Genomic DNA, 21,998 nt, shown 5'->3' with positions numbered 1-21,998 from the left:
AAAATATTTTTACATTAAAATATTGTAAAGATATGTCTGGACATTAGAGATGCAACAAAGCTGACTTCTGTCTAGGCTCTAATTCAGCTGAAGCAAAATAATACATGTAAAAAATATTTAAATAAACTTAAAGCCTGGTTGAAGTGTTCAGCAACTTTCTGATGCTTCTTCAGACAAATTCACAATTGATAAACAAAACGAAAGTTCGTCTGCTTCTTTCTATTTAATTCATTCAAAGAACATTAAGGTGAAAATATTCTAAATAACAGGCCTTCATTAAACATCGAATATCTTTTGAAATATAATCCACAGTCCGAGGCTTCAAATTCTGGTTCTATAATTACAGATTTTACTAATTAAGATCTACTTTAATTATTTATATATTTGTACAGTATATAGCCATAGCCCCGTATAACAACAGGGAATTCTTGGCCCGTATTTTCAGGTTCGATTTTTACGTTTCAGGACACGGCTCAACTTTTGAGGATGAAAAAAGACGCTTCAAAAAGTTAGATTTTCTTTTTCCTCATTTCCGAACATTTAATCACACGAAATAAAAAGTACTGTTCAGACTGGAATACAAACTGTAATGCCCTATAATTTATATACAAAGAGACAGATACGAAGCTGTTTTTTCTCCCCAAACGATTTTCCCCCGGTAGAATAAAGGCCTCAGATATTACTGTTAAATTCAAATACTTAACTTTAAAAAAATATTTCTATCCTATCCAATCCTTTAAAATTCAATATAACAAAAACGATTTAATCGAAACGCATCCACTGTAATGAACCCTCAAGTGTAAAATACAACGAAATGTGGCATATGGGCAGAAATTACACGAGCAATAAACACAACTATAAAAAAAAAAGTATAGGCCTGTTTCTCTGCAATTCGGCATTATGTCTACATGAACTTCAATGAGGCAATAGGAAATAAATAAAAGTAAACTAATTATTAATGTTATTGCGAAAAATAAACGGAATACAAAGTAGATCGGTAGAAGAAACGAGTCTGCTTTTAGGATCCATCTAGGCCTGTGTAAACCGCCTCGTGATAATAAAATCAATACACTAAAATAAAAACACATAACTACAATAATCTGATGAAATAAAAATATGAGCTACATTTTACATGCTTTGGTTACATTTAAATTCTAATGTCTTAATGACGGACACAGTAAAAAGCACCTTGCCCTGTCTGACAGACACACACACGCACACGCGCGCACACACACACAGACTCCCTGGGGGGCCATGCACATCCACAGCTGCTAACTCAACACATCTCCGTAAAACCGCAGCTTCCTCCACATACAGCCCTCTGGTCTGCACAAGGCCAATAAACTCAGCGCACAACAACACGCACATTTAAATACACTTTGGTCCAAGACAGACAAAATCACTCACTTCACCATGCAGGGCCTCATGCCAGGGTCCCAGGGGTCGCTTTCTGGGGGTGCAGCATGTGGGTGCACACCTCCCCAACACAAACTAACCCACCACCCCCCAAACACAGCCCCCTAGCATCCAAGGCCCGAATCCAGGTGGTGCGGCGGAGTGTTTGGAGACAGAGAAGTGTCGCAGCAGAGAGATCCATGTGTCCTGTCTGCCGCAGAGGGTTTTCTATGTGTGCACAACTGGTGTCTTTGCTCTGGACATAAGGGGAGAAAGACGCACACATCTCTCTCTGTTATCAATTTTTTCCATGTTTGCAGCACAAAACTGCTTTTTGTTCCCCATTTTTTCATTTACGAGGGTTAATGGATAGAGGCTTGGGCGTTTGATCACATGTCTACAATTCACCTGAGATGGAGACAAAGAGAGCAAAGAGAACGGAGAGAGAGGGAGAGAGACGAGAGCCAGCCTCGACATGAGAGGCAGCGCACACACAGGGGTTATTGTTGCATTCATTTTCTCCTCCATGTGTGTGTGTCTGTCTGTCTGTCTCTGTGTGTCTGTCTGTGTGTGAGTGTGTGCGTGTGTGTGTGTATGTGTGTGTGTGGGTGTGTGTGTCAGATGCTGCTAAAGTCGACTCTTCCTTCCCATAAGGCCATGCTTCACAGGACAGGCACTGATCATGGCCTACAGACAAATCGACCATTGCGCACAATGAAATAATAATAACAATCATATAGCTTTGACTGCTACACTCTTGTGTTACCCACAAACACGTGGACATGTGGACGAAAGGATTAATTGCGAGATTAATATTTGAATAATGTAAATTGTAACTTGTACATGAGTTTGGTCTGAAGGAGCCACTCCACCCCTTACAGTTTATCTTTTAGTCTCCATCTTGAATTTTTCCAGTCTAAATGTCTTTCCGTTGTTTTGTTTTGTTCAATAAATAAACAACTTTATCAGATTATGGGATTAATTATTGATAAATCAATTCTGTTACTGAGTGAAAAACACATGCACATTGAGTTCTGATTCAAATATGGTGTGTAGCCCTATAAAGACCTGAAATAAATGAAACAAATAAATAGAAAAATCATATAAATAAATACAAATTTAGTGTTATTTTTGCAGACCAGAGTTTGGTGGGGTAGTGAGAAGATCTTTTTCTTTTTGGCTTTTTGAAAGATTTAGTTGCTTTTAGTGATTATTTCAGAGACATAGCTGGATGGAAACTTGGCAAATACTGGCTTCATCAATATTCATTTAGTATTAGTATAAATTTAACACCATTATTGATCACTGGCCTGAATTCAGCCCATCAGGCCTATAACTCATGCTTTATGTTCTCAAAGCATTAATCTGCTTGACTTGTCTCTTTAGCTTTTATAAGTCAAGGTCTAATACAATATTAGTTTTTTTTAGATCTTTAATAGACAAAGAGTGCAACTAAAACGTGTGAGCTTTATTTCCTGCATCCAACTGATTTTTTTTATTTTTTATAGTAACGTGACCACATGAGGCAACAACTCTCCTCCTGATTGTTTATTTGTTTGATATAACATGTCAACACGTCCAACAGACCTGGCCCTGTCCTGCCTCTAAATGGACGCACTGTGGACTCATTTAAAACCACTCCGATGGTAAAATCTCACCTCTTCTCTGCTGGATATGTCGCAATGACTGACGGGACGGGCATTAGCCAGCGTGTCCGCGTGCCGTCCAATCCGAGAGCTGCGGGGATAATTAGCGGACCAATGGCGGCGCTGCGTGTCGCCGCGGTGGGCGGGGCTGACGGTGTGTTGGAATGCTGCCTCTCTGGGAATGTTTTCCACTTTCAATCACTTTTTTTTTCTCCCGGTCCTTCTCACAAGGCGCTCTTTAAGCTCCGCTGTTGCCACACAGAGCAGCCATTCATCGGCTCCACAGTCGGCCACACACTCCCATGTTGAACCACTGGACATCTAAATTGGTAAGTTATCTAATTTTTTCTTCTGAAAAACAATAAAATACTATGATAAAAGGGGCTATTTCATATCAGTGTTTATATTCCGGCTGATTTCTTCTATTTTTCTATAAGAAGAATTGGGCGGATTTTCTGGAAGCTGTTCTGGAATTATTATTATTCCATTATTATTATTATTATTATTATTATTATTATTAAATTTTTTATTATCATTATTATTATTATTATTATTGGTTAGAGGGGCTGCTCATGTCGCATTTTGTCCGCTAAAACTCTCAACGTGTTTACCTTAGAATAAAGCGAGGTCATAGATTCATAACAAAGCTAAAATTATAATAACTTGTGGTCTTCACGAAAGCTGTTTCTCTTACATTGCATTTTATTTCCAGGTGTAGCTGTTTTCGCTGAGAAGGATTTCCAGCCGACGGTGGAGAGGATTTGGACACTTTTACGCAGCAGTATGACTTTGCCTGACAAGAGTCAGCAATAACTGGATCGCCGTAGACTCCAAATATCTCGAAAAAGATTCAATTCCCCTCTAAGATATTATTTAACATTCAAGGCTTGTCTTGTCATTAGCTGCAAATAAAGAAAAAATAATAATGTCGGGCGAGGAGCACAGCCTGTCCGAGGCAGAGCTGAGTCCCGGAGCGTCAGACGACGGTCACTCACTGTCACCGACTCAACCCGGAGCGCCGGCGGGCCAGGGCTCACCTCTGGCCGTGCCGCCGCCGCAGCTCGCCGCGCTCTGCGGTGCGGACGGCAGCGAAGACGACGGAGGCACATCCAGGGGCAAGTCGGAGGAAGAGGACGATCGCTTCCCGATTGGTATTAGAGAGGCGGTGAGTCAGGTGCTGGACGGATATGACTGGACACTTGTGCCCATGCCGGTGCGCGTAAACAACGGGAACAAAGCAAAGCCCCACGTCAAGAGGCCCATGAACGCCTTCATGGTGTGGGCGCAGGCGGCAAGGAGGAAACTGGCGGATCAGTACCCCCACCTGCACAACGCCGAGCTCAGCAAGACCCTCGGCAAACTGTGGAGGTCTGTATAGAGAGGCTGTCCCATTAGAACAGTGTGGCCATACAGTGGCACATTTCCTGTGCAGCCTGTGCGTAAAGCCAATGAAGGGATGTGCTGAGGGGTCACACTCAAACATGTGGACCCCACTTCAATATGTATATATTGAAATTAAATGTAAAAGTTTGCAAATTGTGATCACAATGTGGGGTTCCCTGGTGTTTTTTATGTAGTGGTCCTTAAAAATATTTGCACTCAAAACTTATGCAATAATGCATAGTGTCCTTCACCATCCCACTATTCATCCATTACGCACAGGATTGATAGCTACACAGTTTTTAGACGTATTCAAATAAAATACTTTTCCATTAACCCAGAAGGCCAATAAGACTAAATCAGTCCTTGTTGTTTTTTTTCTCCCCCCAGGCTGCTGAACGAGAGCGACAAGAGGCCATTCATCGAGGAGGCGGAGAGGCTGAGGAAACAGCACAAGAAGGACTACCCGGAGTACAAGTACCAGCCCCGGAGACGCAAAAACGGCAAACTAACGACCAGTGAGTCTGATAGTCAGGGGGAAGGGGAGGCCAGCCACTCCCAGTCTCACTACAAGACCCTGCATCTGGAGCACAATGGCGGGGCTGGTTCTCCCCTGGGTGACCTGCACCACCACCACCATCACCACCACCATCCTGCTGGTAGGTGGCTCTGCACACAAGATTTATGTTCTGAACTTTCAAGAGACATTTGTTCAAGAGAGGAATGGTGAAAGAATTTGAGCCACAATTCCTCGATATAAAACTTGATGTCAAAGTTCACCTGAACATGTTGTCCCTTCTCCTCTCTCCCCTTTAGGCCACAGCCCACCCACGCCCCCCACCACCCCAAAGACAGAGCTCCAGTCTGGAAAACTGTCAGATGCCAAGAGGGATGGGGCAGCAGGAGCGGCAGGAGGATCAGGGGGGTCCAGAGGAGCCCTCGGGGTGGGAGCTGAAGGTGCATCCGGTGGTCCCTCATCATCAGGAGCTAAACCCCACATCGACTTTGGCACCATGGATATTGGCGAGATCAGCCATGAGGTGATGTCCAACATCGAGCCATTTGATGTCAATGAGTTTGACCAGTACCTTCCTCCAAATGGCCACCCGCAGAGTGGACCCGGGGCCCCTGCAGCCGGCTCCTCGGCCTCGTCTTATGCCTACGCCTTGGCCGCCGCTAGTGGGCACTCAGCCTGGCTCTCCAAGCAGCAGCAGCAGCAGCCCCAGGCCTCTCCGTCTTCCTCCGACCCCACGAAGGCCCAGATCAAGAGCGAGTCGGTGTCTGGGAGCCACTATGCCGAGGCCTCGTCCTCTCCCTCCTCGGGCACCCATGTCACCTACACGCCGCTCAGCCTCCCCCACTACGGCTCCGCCTTCCCCTCGCTGGCCTCCAGGGCTCAGTTTGAGTACGGAGAGCATCAGGCCCCAGGGGCGTACTATGCCCACTCCAGCCAGGCCCCGGGGCTGTACTCAGCCTTCTCCTACATGGGCCCTACACAGAGGCCTCTGTACACTACCATAGGAGACCCCTCCAGCGTGGCCCCCTCCCACAGCCCCACACACTGGGAGCAGCCTGTTTACACCACACTCACAAGACCTTGAGGGAGACCAGCTGAGCAGAGGGAAATATGGGAAGCGTGTGAGTGGATCTGTGTGACTGTGTGTGTGAATATGTGAGTGTGTGATTGCCTGTTTGCGTGTGTGTCCATGCCATATTGATGTTATATTAGAGGTTTTTACTTTTTTAGCCAATATAATGCAAGACGCATCCACGCGGCCTTACATCGTAAAAAAAAACAAAAAAAAACTCACACATTAGTTAAGTGTGGGTCATGGGTCAACAGCCAATCAAAAATAAATAAACCTTTTTAACAAATGTGTGCCATCATGAATATATAGGTTGGGATGTACAGCAAGTGTGAATACAAGAGTTTAGACGAGTGAGAGAGACACTGAGAAAGTGCCGAGTGACTCTGATTTGACCCAGACACGCTGGGTTTAGACTGACGTAATCAGACTTTATTAACCAAACTAAAGGATGTGTTTGACGTTTTTGTGTTATTTTATATGAGTAGTAAGTGTATTGTCATTGTTGATATCCTATAGGGTGTAACTTTATTGTGACTGATTTGATATGACACTCACACATCTGCACCACTGCTTTGGGAAGAAAAAAAAAGACGCATGCTTTGTTCCAATAGGATGTTTCCCTGGTGTTTTGTTGTTGTACGTGGCCAGAAAAGGATATAGTTGCAACCTTCTCTCTCTTTGTAGATATAGCACAGTCTGCATCTCTGTCCTCTCTTTACATGGACGTCACTGAACTGAACAATTAGGCATTTAAGGGGAAAAACATAGGAAAAAGAGAGGGAAAGAGAGCTCTTACAGACGTATTTCAGCTTAATGCTCAGTCTTGGACACTTACCTCAATTCTATTAATTTTGTGCCAGTAGCAAAGGATGAGTACAACCACGGATACCTGATTGACTGAAGCTGTTCAAAATTTCAGAACGTTAAGCCTCCACTTCAGCCTCTTTATTATTATTACTATTATTATTATTATTATTATTGCTTTTAAGTGCCTATAACATTTTTGATAATTCACATCTGGTTGACTCAATAACTGAGTTAAAATCTATAAGTCTCAGCCAAACCTCTCGAGATAATTGGCCAGCTTTGGGACCTACTTAAGGATTAGAATCACATGTACGAGCGTTGTGCGCTGCATGTAGGCCAAAAGCATGTTTGCTTCCTCACAAACAGCCCTCTTCCTCTTCAGCAATGTGAATAATGGTCATTACCACAGGCTTCACCTTTTATTAAGTGATGCATACTTTTATCATTTTATACTGACCCTCTTACAATTGTAGTTATCATTTTTATGTAAGTAATCATGCATCATGTGTCACACCTTTGCTTCTTCCATTTTGTATAATTCTGGATAGTTTTGTAAAGTGTTTGCTATACATTCCCTTGAGTATTTTTTGCTTCCTTACAAGAAAAGCAATGTTGAAATATTATTGTTGTCATTTATTAAATCAATTTATTTATAAAAAAAGAAAACGTCCAGTCTGAGCTTGTTATTTTTCAGTGCTGGTTTTGGAGACAACACAAGGTGCAGGTAGCAAGCGAAGGGTGAAAAGAAAGACATTAAAAACATGCTGCTGACGTGTGAACTGTAATAACAACACAATCAGAGCCCCACCAAAGCTAAGCTGTTTAGTGTGTTTGTGTGTTGTAGGCTAAAATTGACTACTAATTCCCCACATTTAATCGGCTGGGGACTGCGTGTTACTGACGAAGACAAAGAAAGCCATTCAGCGAGGCAGAGGGACAGAACGAGAGAGAAGGGGTGGGTGTAAAGAGCCAGAGGCAAGGCCAATTTCAGCTCAGTAACCAGCACACACTCAGACTTTTGTACACGGCTTTGCCTCCACGCTGCCCTCTCCGCTCCACCTGAGGCTGCCTCCACATTCAGCCATAGTTTAAACACAAGTCAGAGGGCATCTGAAATCAAAATGTCAAGTTCATTGTGCTGTCATTGTGTCTGAAGGTGATCTATAACAGAGATAATGCTGGAGGCACTGATATGTTTCACAATAAGAGGTGTGGGAGAGAAAGGGGAAACATTTTCAGGGTTAGGGAGATTATTATTATTATTGATGGAAGAAAAAACTGAAAAACAACATTCAGTGCAGAGTTAATAGTTAAGAAATTTAAGATATTGAGGCTCTCAGAGTAACTGAACTGATTCAGAACACATTTATGTGTGTGAGCCACAAACACAGATCTTTTTCAATACATTTTGGATAGGTCAAAAAAAGTTAAGTTAAGTTAAATCAATAGGAATTAGCCTGTAACTGATTTTAGTCCCAGCTCCATCTTGGCTACATGGCGATATGGATTTCACAGAAGTACATTTCTAAATACTCACCCTGCACTTCTTTGTTGTATAATAAACATGTAATGTGTTTGTATCTAATTACTTTTCCCATTTGCAGTTAAGACCATTTGATATATAACATATTGCAGAAAAAACAACATTGCAATGCAGTATTTTCATTTTATGCTACAATGCTCTATTCCACTTCCAAGACATTGTACTTTTTACTCAATAAGATATATCTCAATTTCATAAAATTAGGCATTGGCCTCAGCAGTACACCTATACAGTTCATAATAAAACCACAGTACTGCAACATATTGATGCATCAATATTAATAATAATACACCATAGTGAGACCATCTGAGATTATTTATTCTAATTACTTTTCATTGTAGTGCTTTTACTTTTTGCTGGTGAAGTATTTATGTATTTATTGTAATGGAGTACTCTATTTTTTTTTGCAGTTCTTGTTGAAGTAACTAATTTTTCATACAAAGTGGCCAAATATCTTGCAGTTCCATATTTCTCAAATGTGAGGATTTTCTGCTTTTAAAAAAAAAAAATGTTATACTTTTGAGGTTTCACTTTGTGGTTTAAAAAAAAAAACATGAATTATTAAAATGTCACTTTTTATAATGAATTAAAAAAAATCTAAAAGTAGACTAATTTGAAAGGAACCCTGCCCTAACCAAGTAAAACAGGTACATTCTGTGTACATATCAGTAATAATGAGTTGATGATGCAATATATAATAGTAGGTGTCAGTCACAGGAGCATTTTCCTGCTCTCAGTACTTTTACTTTTAATACTTTAAATTAATCTTCCTGGTTGTACACATCCTTTTATTCAATATTTTTAACATCCAAATGTGTAATGATAATTTATATGAAGTATTATGAAGTAAAATACAGAAGAGATAAGATATTTAACACTAATAAACCGGAGCCTGTTGAGCTTCCAGCTCTGACTCCAGACCATGTGGTGGCGGTAGAGCGCCTACAGTATTATACCAAACGAAGAAGACGCTCTTCCTGCCGCGCCAAACGCACGAAGCTGCTGAAAGTCTCCGGTAAGAAACTGGTTAGTTCCGCTTTAACAGGACACGTGAGGCCTAAATATTAACCTGGAACAACCTTAACTCACCATTCAAACCACTAACACCTGCGTTCTGATGGAGAAAAGGCCAGTTTCTGTAGTTTTAGCCGTATCGACAGTGTGCAGCACTTAGCCACAACACGACAACACAGGATACTAGCTACACAAAAGGGGTTGTCAGTCATGTGTGTAGTTACATGACAGGGAGTTGTTTACACCACAGACGCCTTGTGTCAGTGTTGTCCACACTGGAATGTAAATGTGTTGCTGAGTTTTGAAGTAGACACCAAGATTTAAAGACAAACCTTCAGACGTCAATACACTGTTACGTGCTCAGACTCCTGCCTGTTGAAGATCCACCCACACAGTGTGACTAAGAATAATAATAACAGATGATCAGGGGAGCGTGAGGACTTCTACTATCAGACCTCATTCAAAATTACCCAATATTGACATATGTTTTCACTTAATTTTAAGTGTAATATCAAATCCCTGCAAGTAGTATCTAGTTGTCTGGCATTTATTGGTTGTGTGTTTCATGGTTTGTGTCTTTTTCTGGATTGTAACCCAGTTTTTTTCCATTAATTTGCACTGTATTTCCGAATTAACACCTCTAATTTCGTGGTACTGCTTTCTTTTGTACAATGACAATAAATACTTTCTATTCTATTCTATTCTATTCTAGAAAAGCCTGTGGTTTCCTCTCCCAGCAGTCATGGATCTCGGCCCCTTTGAAACAGACAACTCTGTCAGCTGCCGGCTGGCTTCTCAGATCCCTGATGTCTGCAAGACGGAGGACTGTTGTCTGGGCATTGATGAGGCCGGCAGGGGGCCTGTGCTGGGTACGTTCAGTCATTTTGTGCAGCAGCAACTACACACTGTGAGGCATGCGGCGCACACACTTATGGTTTTTATGTTTTTTTGTGATCCAGGCCCCATGGTGTATGGAATATGTTTCTGTCCAGTTTCCAAAAAGCAGCAGCTGAAGGACTCGAAAGTGGCAGGTAATCCCGTTCCCCTGCCTTTGTTTATTTTTAAAGGACCTGGCACTGAAGAACTTAAGTTTTTCAATGAATTTAGCCTGTTCACCATTCACCAGTATTTGTTAACAACCGTAGATTAAAGATGTTATTCTTATATCGATATGCATACTGAATACTGCATTATTTACTCCATGGCATATTGGTAAATAAAATATCAGCGGTATGCTTAAATCATTGTGTTGTATATCTCCCTTGATAGATTCAAAGACCCTATCAGAGGCAGAAAGAGAAAACCTTTTTAAAAACCTGGATGAAGCCAAGAGTTATGTGGGCTGGGCGCTGCATATTATCTCCCCCAACACCATCTCTACCAGCATGTTACAGAGGTATGTGACATGTGTTATATGTGACTATGTGCAATCCTTTTTACTTTGTTATAATTATTATTGTTATTTTCGATATATCCTTATCTTTATATTGTATGTTTATGTATTTATTACTTTTTTTAATAGATGTTTTCTGTTTTTGCTTTCCCCTTTGCTGCTGTAACTAATAAAGGATTATCTAAACTTAAATTCACACTCGCTAATATAGTCTTTGCTTTTTCTTCAAGGACAAAATACAACCTGAATGCTCTTTCACATGATTCAGCGATTGGTCTAGTACAGTATGCCTTGGACAGTGGAGTGCAGCTCAAAGAGGTAAAGACCTGATTGCACATAAATATAAATGTGTGCATCTCATTTTCAATGTTGCGAAGTGTAGGTCAAATATTTTGTGGTGTGTCTATATGGATAAATTGTGTTTTAACGTATGCATTTCCTGCCCTATAGAGCATCTTAATTCAGGACATTAAAATGCAATAAATCACCTTGCATGCAACTCAACAATGTTCAACACTGTGCTTATTACAGGCTGCCTTGATGATTGTCTAATTGTCTAATATTAAATGCATTTAAATAAAGAGGGCCACAAATTTGTGTATTTTCTGAATTCTGCAGGTTAAAATGTTTATTCTGTCAAACGATAAGGTAACAAGTTCTCCCTTTGGTCCCTAAAAAATGAAAGGTGTTAAAAAGTATATGTTATGAACTACTTTACCTGTACTTTAAAGGTTTTATGTTTTTGTTTTTCCTCAGACAGATCTGTCTGGATACCTTCACCCTACAGTGAACTAACTCCTGTTTTTCTCCTTGTTTTCTCCTTCTCTTTTCACTCTATCTGTTCTGTCTCTGTCGTTCCTTCTTCTCTCTGTGTGCTGTTCTGCAGGTTTATGTGGACACAGTCGGCCCAGCAGATAAATATGAGGCAAAACTCTCCCAGCGGTTCCCGGGTATCGAGGTGACTGTTCGGCCAAAAGCTGACTCCCTCTTCCCCATTGTCAGTGCTGCAAGTATCTGTGCGAAGGTAAGTGATGATCATCAAGATGCCATAAATGTGTGAGGTTATAGATGTATCACTGCTGGAGACAGTGAAAAGGAAAGGAGGGCTGATATTAGTGGAGGTTTTATTTATTTATTTACTTCTAAGAAATGTATGCAAAGGACTTTTTCAGCTGCTTTTTTCAGCTGAGTGCAGATTGAATAATGAGCCACAGTGAATAATGATATCGTTACAATGACTGTGTGGATTTCCGTGGCCTTAATTTTGACTGTTGATGCTGCTGAAAACCTCAAAGTCCATATTTTAGGATCTGGTCAGATTTGGATCTCTGGCTTCACTTCTGTTGTGTGATTTTCTTCAGGTTGCCAGGGATCGTGTTGTAAAAGGCTGGAACTTTGCAGAGGACCTGGGAGAGATGGATACAGATTACGGCTCAGGATACCCAAATGGTAACAGCCATGTTTGAAAAACACATGTCAAATATACTGAATGAAATCAGCCTTTGAGTGTTTATCTATAACCAGTCGGTCATTCCTAACACGACCTAAACAAGGCTACAACAATCAGAAAATTATTGATGCATGTTAAAACTGTTTGTAGTTAAACTGTCACTGAGCCCAACTTTTTACCGTTTTCAGACCCCAAGACTAAAGCGTGGATGCTGAAGTACCTGGACCCAGTGTTTGGTTACCCTCAGTTTGTTCGATTTAGCTGGAGCACGGCCCAAACCCTGATGGACAGCAAAGGAGTGACTGTTCACTGGTAAAAAAACTTTCAGACTTAATATTGTCCAAAGCCTTTTTATGTGTAAAGACAGAGACTGATTTGGGGAGAGTATTTAATTTTTCACATGACTGTAAAAAAATGCTTCCATGTGTTTAAGATGTAAAAACCACAACCAGTTTGATTTCCACGCTTAATGTCTGTGCAAATCATTTGACCTCAGGAGATGAGCACTAACCACAGTGTATAAATCAGTCTTGTTTTGTTAAATCTGTCCTCAGGGATGATGACGAGGAGGACGGGGAGAAGGCAGCACAGCGGCAGCACAACAAGTCCATGTTATCCTACTTTAGTGCTTCAGCTGGAGGTAAAGACCAAAACCCATCCCACCAGACACACCGCTTCCTCACTGAGCGCAGACTGAAAAGCCTCTGCACACTCTGAAGACGTTAGCGGACATCCCTGTACACACTGGGAATCATAAGCTCATTGTGGGATCTTCATATACAACGAAACAGTTGTTTGCAGATGTGTATGGACTGGGATGAAACATTGCTGGCATCTGTTTGTATCACAATCCATCTTTATTTGTTCTGTTTGTATGTTTTTTTTAATACATAAAACCATGTAAAAGTCATGATTTTCCTTCTGACGAACCTTTGTTTTAAATTTCTACACCATTATACCAAGCAAGCAACTAGTCATTGTTGGAAAGCTCAACTCTTTAATGCCAATACAGCCCTCTGGTGGCAACTTGAGAAAATACACCAGTTATAAAGCAGCAACCATGACTTTCATTAGCTGAAGTACCAACATATCACATTAGGAAAAGCACTGGTGTAAATAATCATGTTTTCTCCTTTCTTAGCCTCTTGAGAATAATAGTCAGTTAATGACAGTAAAACTTATATCCACAACAGTTTTGAAAACCACAGAGTGGAAACGATTCGACACAGCTTGTTCCACAGACACTGAAATCCTAAGCCGTGTCCTAAATCCATACTATATATTAATACCTTACCGTGCATACTATACTGGAATTGTCATAATGTACGGTTTTAGCAGGGTAAACAAGGTAAACTTCTCAAACAGAAAGCAAAATGTCTTAACATTATACTTCATTTTGTGTTTAAAGAGTTCATTTCTCGACCTGTTTCAACACCAACTAGAATTTATATAAAATGTTTCCAGCTCACTTTCCTTTGAACAGAAAAACACAAAAGTCTTTTGCTATTGACTCAAAAAAGTGTTTATTGTGTTTATAAAATGTTATGGTGTTTCCCATTGTGTATACCGAAAACCTGTTAATACGTAATATGGATTTCAAACATGGAAATAGTTTCTCTTTATAAATGACCTATTTTTTAACTTAAAGTACTGCACTTACACTGTAACTTATGTTTATTGTGGATTGTAGGTCAGTTATAGTGTTAAACTTGAGTTTCAGTACCAATACCAAATAAATACTTTTACAGGGGTATTTACAGTAATTTCTACAAATCTTTTTCTTTTAAAGGAGGGGGCTTAAGTTCTTAAATGTCACAAGCAGTCTTATGGATATAATATTGGTCAAATGAAATATACTATTTAATCAAGTGTCAAACCAAAAATGAGTAAGATTTTCACACTAAATGCTTCTTTTGGTATTCAATGGTTTTTGATGGTTGTATTTCAGTTGATATTAATTTAGTACAGAAATTCAATTGTAAGAAAACTGAGGAAACTTTTCTTAAAGAAGGTTTGATTTTATTCAAATACTTATGTACTGATATTACAACTCGTTCTACCACCTTTGACATATAATGGCCATAAATGACAAGTGTCACCATCAGTGAGCCTACAACTTTCTCTATTCTATCATTTACATGTTGAGACTACTGATAGAAGTACGAGACAAAAGGTTTAATGGTATTACTGCATCTTCCTCCCCTCTCTAAACAACAATTGTAATCTGTTTTAATCCAAGAGAGTGAGCTTGGCGTCGCATCGATCAATCTCGAGGTGTTTTCCAAATGCTCGTCTTAGAAATCCCAGCAGGCAGTGTTGTTCTTCTGTTGTTGATCTCTCCTTCATTCCAAGAGAGCTTCATCCTCTTCTGACTCCAGGTTTTTTTCTCCAGACTAACAAATGGACACACATGAAACGTCACATATGATACAACACACATCACATTATTCTACGAGAACACAAACGGCAGTTACCTTTGAAGGGGTGTCCATCACATCATCGTTAAAATAAATTCTACATTGACTTGATGTCTTGAAGGAGGTTAACTAAAAAGATATTAAGGGATATCCATCTGTCGACTGTTGCTAGTTCCCGTTGGGTTTGTGTCTGGACTCCTGGATCCGCTTCCCAAAGTTCATAGCTAAACTGGAGACTGCGAACGAGGACAGGATTATGATCGAGCTCCCCACAAAATGAGACGAGGCTCCTCTGGGTGGTCGCACAGCTTTCCTGGTGAAAGTCTCTCTGTCGAAGGCTGTGGAGCTAGTCACCATAGGCTCCATGCTTATGGATTACACTTGGATGGCAGAAAACTGAAGACAAAATTTTTGAATCTGTTTCGATGGGTCAGGCGTCGGCTCTTCGGTATGACTGCTACAGCCTCTGCGTTAGGTATCTGGATCTCTCTGTCCTCACCAACACGTTGCAGGACTTGATCGGTTACGTCCTGTCTGAGTCCTCTCCTGATCCGTACCTTAACGTCCATTTATAACCTCCCCTGGCTGCTAATCTAATCCCTTTAACTAGCCTGGTCTCCTACTGCGTCAATGGGATTAAAATAGTTAGCCCGTGCCTGCAGAGGACTAAGGTGGCGATCTATTTCACCATAAGACTGTCTCATGTAATTCTATTAGATCGCACTGTCATTGCTCCATAGTGAATGAATGGAGTTGCTTATGGGATAGAAGCTTGCACACAGTCATTAGGAAAGGGCCTAAACATTGGTTACACTGTGCGACAAGCGGTAAGGTGTTTCATTCCATATATCCTCACTCATTACATTTAATACCAAAAAGAAATGCTGCAAAGTTTTCTCTTGTTTTCATCACAATAATAAAAAAAAAAGGTTCACTGCTTTAATAGCCATGTTGTTAACATCACAAAATAACTCTAATGGCACTCAGTAGAGATCATACCTCCACCATGGCCGTATCCTCCCCTTAAATTCCAAGTTTCACGTAATTACACACACTCATTGATATCAGTTCCCTAAATATGACAGATTTTTCTCATCAAGATTCGTGAGAAATCAACAAAGATGTTGAAAAATGCTCTACCTAAAATAATTCCTTGCATCCAGATTTAATGGGTTCGTCCCTGACAGATACCACATCCTATCGCCAAGTTTTGTGGTAATCTGTCCTTTTGCGTAATCTAAATAATAAACAAATGCAGATGAAACATAACCTCCTTGGTGGAGGAAACAAGACTGATAGTCTATACACATGCTTGGTGCACTGTGAGGTCCTAAATGCTACCATAAGACTTCTAATATTTGGCAGCTAGATTGTTTTTTTTTCATAGATCACAGTGATTCCAGAAGAGCTGCTAGAATGAATTACTTTGGATCCAAGATTTCAGTATTTTTCTGAACATATACTGTCCACGTGCCACTAGATGAGATAAGAGGATCAATTAAATATCACGACTGGTCCACAGGCAAGAAGAGAACATCTGATTAAGAAGCAGTATGGTGACAGTTATACAATTAAACTTAATCTAAGAAATCATATGAACATCCTGTGAATCCAGCATTGTTTTCCTGTTCTTGTCTACAGGACAGTGTTTGTCATTACAGACTTTAACTCTTATTGTTTAAGTGAGACAATTGTGTAGATTGAATCACTTGCAGACTTGTTACCAACCACATTCTGCTTTAATCTGTCTTTTTGACAGCCAGTGTTCAGTGTGAGAGGAAAAAGTCAAAACAACCAAAATGAAACGACCGAATCATTTTTTCCTCGTTGAATTGAGCAACCATGTGATATTTTACACGCTGTTCTCATCAATGCTGCATGGTGAGACTGTAACTCTACAAAAATGCCATGTGAAAACTTTAATGACACAACTTAGTGGCATTCCCATCCATCAAACTTACAAAAACATCAATTAGTGCTGTTAGCTGTGATGTGCGGCGTTGTCAGCCCCAAGGACAGCTCCCCGTGACCCAGGTCACATGGGTCAGACGGTCCCTAATCCCCGAGGTTGTTACACATAGTCCCAGTTTCTTTTCATGGCGTCCCTTTAATTGTGCTAATTGGATTGTGCTGGTTCTTTTCCACGAGTGACACAGAAAGCTTTCATTAATGAATGACTGATAGTGGCAAGACTGTTGTGGTTGTACAAGATGTTTTATTGTAACTGAGAAAATGACAAGAATAGATATTAGTGCTACAATGGAGTTATTTGTTCTGTAGTTATTTTTGTCCCTTTATTAAACCACCATGTCAGAACTGCGTTGTGGGGACAAATCAACACTGGCCTCAGATTGTAATAGAGCTTTTACATGTGTTCATACACGTATCAGAGGAGGTAGTAATTGCTTAATAAAGCTAAGATTGATATTGGTGCTAATAATATCTTGCATGAAGATTGAAAAAACATGCAAACGGAAATACCAGATATCTTGTCACGGTTTGAAAAATGTGTGAGCAGTTTGAATCTTACCTTGTGTAAGTAAATGTTACACTTTAAAATAATTTACTTATTTAAACCATCTATTGTAAAAATGTTAAAGTATAAAACCCATCAAGGCCCAACAGTCCCATTATGAAACCACATTTCAATTCACAAGATCTGAATTTTAATTTGGTTCTGCACCAAATTTCTAATTTGCCCATAATTCTATGAAGTATCAATGAAATTGTTGAGAAATGCCCAATCCTGCCGAAAGCCTTCCTAGATCAGCCCCTTGATTTGGATCCACACCAGAGTTTAATGTTTGCCTCCCTGACTCATACCTCATCCTCCCAAACAAACAGATGAAAACAATCCCCAAACAGAGGTAATAGTGAACAAATATATGTGTGGTATAAGCTACTTGGACTCGCTACGAACTTGTAGTTAACAAGTCACGTTAATGTTGCAGATTATTCTGTTCAGTACAAAATCAAAGACAATCTGCACCATCTTAGTAACAGATGGGGAAATGCAGTTTGTAAATGCCATCATCAGTGTATGTGACCTTTTGAGGATTTCTTCATTACACTGCAGAAACAGCTGCTTGGCATTTCACACATTGTCTCCATCAGGGATTCTTTAACATCAGATTCCTCTTCTTCTTCTTTGTTTGGTTTATTGGGGGGTGGCAACCAACATCAAGGTGCATTACCGCCATCTACTGTGTCTTCTTCTTCTTCAGCTTCCTTGCTCGGCCCACTGGCTTGTGGAAACCAACCTCTCCGTTCTTCTTCTTCTTCTTCTTCTTCTTCTTCTTCTTCTTCTTCTTCTTCTTCATCAGATTCAACATCAGATTTAAACATCATTCAGCAGTTTCCTCATTAGTCAACACGTTTGTGATTCTTATTCATATGGAAATCGTCATATCCTTGCTCTGTCTCACATGAATATTCCCACAGCATCTGGCAGTCTTATATAAAACTGCTTTTTATCTGTGGATCACCAGTGCCTCCCCTGGTCTCCACAGTCTGCTGTAACTTGGCTTCAGATTAAATCATCTTCATGGAGTTCCCTCAGGAGCCCCGACATTTCTCTTGGCTCCTTGACATACAGTATGTTGTACAGATTTATTCTGTTCATAAAAAAAATATTTTATGTTATCTTACCTATTTTTGTTGTCATGTAAAATGTATTAAAGCACATTGTTTTGATATTGCTTTAGAAATAAAGTTTAATTACCATTATATTATTATTAGTACGTTGGCTCATTTTAATGATCATGGCAGATCCTTGCCACATGGGGTCCCTATTGCCCTAAAATTAAAACTGGTCTTTTTTTAATCATATGAAAAGTTCGGTACGTGAGTCTTTTAAATTACATTAAAACAGGCAGGTTTTAATTTTAAGTTTAAAGGAAACATGAGTCCTTTGTTATGCTTTATGCCAGAGATGTCTGACGGCCCAACAGAGGAATTGATCCAAGTATTCATACTAGCTCATGTCAAGCACAAGATAATAATAATAATTTTATTTATGTAACACCATTCAAAACAGTTGATACAAAGTGCTCCACTGAAAAGACAAATACAAAAATACAAAGCATCAGAGACAACAAGCAAAGTAATACAAAATCTAATATCTAGGCAACAAATAAAAGTAACAGCAAAAGAAAATGATTCAAGGAACATAATAACAGCTAAAACAATCAAGTTAAAACCATACGGTAAAAGTGTTGAGGTATTATTTAAAAACAGACAATGAAGTTTCAAGTAACAGGGCCTTATCAGAAGGTCTCAGGGTATAGGGCAGGTACTGATTTATGGTACAACATAATGTAACAAATAATTCAGAGTAATTGGTGCAACATTAAAATTCAGGCAATAACCACTTAAGCCTCACATAAACTGACAATTAACCAATAATGAGATATAATAAAAAGTGTACAGCAGATAATGGCTCAACAAAGACATCTGGGTAGTAGATTAACAACATATAGATATTGGTATATAGAAATAATATTTGCTTTGCCAAAGACCTGAATGCTGAATGTAACCAGCAGGTGTTGCTATAGCGACAGAATGTTCAAATGAACGTTCTCAGTGGACAAAAGGTACATACCAATGATAACAATTGAAAACTCGATTAAAAGCTTTGATTTATAATTGTTTATATGTATATATACATGAAAGCGGAAATTACTTTTTATTTTTACAGAGACAACAATGCCAGAAATGCACTTAAGCGATCGAGCATCTATACATTATGCCTCCTCTCTTCCCCTCTTCTCTCCGTCTTTGTTGAATTTATGTATGTATGATGAGGCGCCCCTGAGACCACTGATTGTATGGTGTTTTATTTAGAGAAGCTCCTCTTCCCAGACTAGGCTTTTAGCACAGCTGTAGTCTGTGACCCACTTCTTCAAGAGAGACAGGCCTAGAAATAAGAAGGAGCTGGCAGCTGAGAGGGGGAGAAAGGAGGTGTAGGGATTGTATGGAATCCTGGGGAAAATTAAATATATCTGCAAATCAAGGAGAGATGAAAGACAAGATTTAGAGATGTGGGCAAAATGGCATTGCCTCATATATTCTGTACTTATGAAGGACTGACAAATCAGACAGGCTTTAAAGAGAAATTTGAGAACTGCTGGATTAGTCACTCAGCAGGAATGTTTTTTGCAAAGGGTTTTGATCACTAATTTATATCCTTCAAAATGGCAAATGTTCACAGTTATTTGAGGTTTTGAAGTGTTAATCAAACATAACAGGCACATTGAATAAGCCACCTTGGGTTCTGGATAATTATGATTGCCATTTGCCATTCTCTTGAGACATTTCACACACCAAACTGTGAGGAAATAATTGGCAGATCAATTGCTAATTGAAATGCAACCTATTATGTTGATTTCCTTTATAACACAAAACATCCCATTTGGCCTCTATATAACCAGAGTAAAAAACCTATAAGTTTCAGAAAGATAATGTTTACTGCAGGCTATTGTAATGTGTTATTTTAGCTATTCCATGTAGATCCTAGTTATATGGCTAAGGACAAGCGGAAGACTTTCACTTAAAATAATGTCGACATGTTACAGTTTGTGTCTGGAATATTAAATATCAACCTGCACGCAAACACACACAGCAGATTTAAATGCAGGGGGAGGCACTTGCACCCCATGAAGAGATGTGATCTGATGTGGCTCTTGCGAGACAGGCTTACTGGGACAGGAAATAGGATTGCGCAAGCAGCAGGCATATTCCAAATCCCAGCACTGCCAAGCTTTTGGTTGCAGAGAGTTGACCCCGTCTGACCTCCCTTGGGGCATCCTTTGAAAAAGAGTGACATCATTTTTGAGCACTTTCACTCTGAGAAATAGGAAAAGGTCTTTGGCTTTATAAGAAAAAAAACGATGTCGTGTGCGAGCTGAGCGCTGCTGTTTCCTCCCCTCCGCAAATCTCACAGCACCTAATGAACAAAAAGATGTAAAATTCATGTGCCTTCATCAATTATTTAATATTAATAAGAAAAAGCAGCAGCGGCTAAATGTGTTCCAGAAGTCAGACATGCTGGTAACTGGGTCACTCGCTGAAACATCATTTTTCACCCGCTGACACCTAAGCACATTTATGCCACCGATGACCATTTTTGTGAGAAATAGTTTAGGATAATATCCTGCTGCTTCCAGTTTACTGTGATGCCTTCTTTAATGTAGGATCACCGTGTGCCTATGAGGACCACGTCTGTGTCTTAGATTATTTGAAACTTCAGGTTTGTTCAAAACCTTTAGGTTTTGATAAATCGTGAAGGGCATTTTTTTATATTTCATAGACAATCCACCCATTTAAGAGGATCTACACCATGATGTAATGGGTTCTTTTCTGACCCACACTGCATCCTTCCACCAAATGTTGTGGTAATCCATCCTCTAGTTTTTGCATGATTCTGCTAACCGACTGACAAAGGGAAAACACAACCTCCTTGCCAGAAGTAATTAGTTGCCGCCCTAGGTCCCCTTTGAAAATGGTCCACACCCTCAGATGAAGGGCTACTTATGAGCGGCTGAGAGTGAGCTTCTTGAAGCAGTGGTGGTAGTGATGGTGGTGGAGTGCTGAGGTTCAGCTCTGAGTGATCTGTTAGCACTAAATCTCAGGTTGAGGAGGGGCCTGCCAGCTCTGTCTACTGTGAGAGACGGGAAACATTAAGGCCACAGCGCTAAGAGCCTCTAAGTCTCCCACTTGTCTCCCTCTGTCCAGGAGCTGGAGCAGCTGACTCTAGCCTCTGTGTTTTTCTCACTCCACATTGATCCGTCCCACCAGCCACCTTTGACCAACATTTCGCTATTTTTTCTTCCCTTCTTTCTTGTGAGAAACGCACTGCATTATGTCAACAAGGTGATAGACCTTGCCCTTAAAATGTGTCAGGGATTACTAGTGCTTAGTGGTGGTTTTCAGTCAGTATCGATCTGTGTGTGCATCATTTATGACTCAGTGAGGACAGGATGGTCCACTTGGTGTGAATATTACTATAGATCTATAGAAAACACAATAAATCTGCAAAATCACTACAGGGGATTTGTTTAAATGCCAGTATTCATTCATTAAGATTTGGGTCTAGGTAACTGACGGGTGAGGAGCTATGAAATATAACTGGCAGTGAATCCTGTGTGACAGGTGTGAATGTTGAATAACCCACAATACTTTAGGGAATAGCAACGGAAGTATGACGACATGCTGCGCTGACTGTTAATTCAGTTAGATGATGTCAGTTATATGAGCCAGACAAACAGTATAAACACTTAACTTTGAAGAAACAATACCTCTCTGTTGAAACATGCAAAGATGCCGGTGAAATGCTAAGATAGCAGGAATCATGCAAAACATTGGAT

General features: G+C 40.1%; 2 protein-coding genes and 2 long non-coding RNA genes across 4 annotated transcripts in view; 2 read left to right on the top strand and 2 right to left on the bottom strand.

Annotated features, from left to right (window-relative positions):
• LOC118120953 overlaps positions 1-1,886 on the bottom strand; it is a 7,928-nt gene extending 6,042 nt beyond the window's left edge. The window contains exon 1 of the long non-coding RNA XR_004698254.2: positions 1,408-1,886. This is a non-coding gene — a long non-coding RNA (uncharacterized LOC118120953). The remainder of the gene's footprint in view (positions 1-1,407) is intronic.
• Positions 1,887-3,225: 1,339 nt separating this feature from the next.
• LOC118120945 (transcription factor Sox-10) lies at positions 3,226-7,483 on the top strand. Its single transcript, XM_035176493.2, has 4 exons — positions 3,226-3,370; positions 3,754-4,409; positions 4,812-5,080; positions 5,238-7,483. The coding sequence occupies exons 2-4, from the start codon at positions 3,967-3,969 to the stop codon at positions 6,020-6,022; spliced, it is 1,497 nt and encodes a 498-aa protein (XP_035032384.1). The 5' UTR covers positions 3,226-3,370; positions 3,754-3,966; the 3' UTR covers positions 6,023-7,483.
• A 1,792-nt stretch (positions 7,484-9,275) lies between these two features.
• rnaseh2a (ribonuclease H2, subunit A) lies at positions 9,276-13,175 on the top strand. Its single transcript, XM_035146832.2, has 9 exons — positions 9,276-9,375; positions 10,087-10,243; positions 10,334-10,405; positions 10,644-10,770; positions 10,998-11,085; positions 11,654-11,791; positions 12,129-12,216; positions 12,406-12,529; positions 12,772-13,175. The coding sequence occupies exons 2-9, from the start codon at positions 10,117-10,119 to the stop codon at positions 12,932-12,934; spliced, it is 927 nt and encodes a 308-aa protein (XP_035002723.1). The 5' UTR covers positions 9,276-9,375; positions 10,087-10,116; the 3' UTR covers positions 12,935-13,175.
• A 546-nt stretch (positions 13,176-13,721) lies between these two features.
• On the bottom strand, positions 13,722-15,361 carry LOC118101152. Its single transcript, XR_004694512.2, has 2 exons — positions 14,692-15,361; positions 13,722-14,610 (listed from the first exon to the last, which is right to left on the bottom strand). It is a non-coding gene; the product is annotated as an uncharacterized LOC118101152 (long non-coding RNA).
• Positions 15,362-21,998: the final 6,637 nt, after the last annotated feature.

The sequence above is a fragment of the Hippoglossus stenolepis genome, chromosome 2 (genome assembly GCF_022539355.2).
Source record: "Hippoglossus stenolepis isolate QCI-W04-F060 chromosome 2, HSTE1.2, whole genome shotgun sequence".
NCBI classification, from domain to species: Eukaryota; Metazoa; Chordata; class Actinopteri; order Pleuronectiformes; family Pleuronectidae; genus Hippoglossus; species Hippoglossus stenolepis.
Note: the sequence above shows the minus strand (reverse complement) of the source record. Positions and strands in the feature narration are given on the sequence as shown.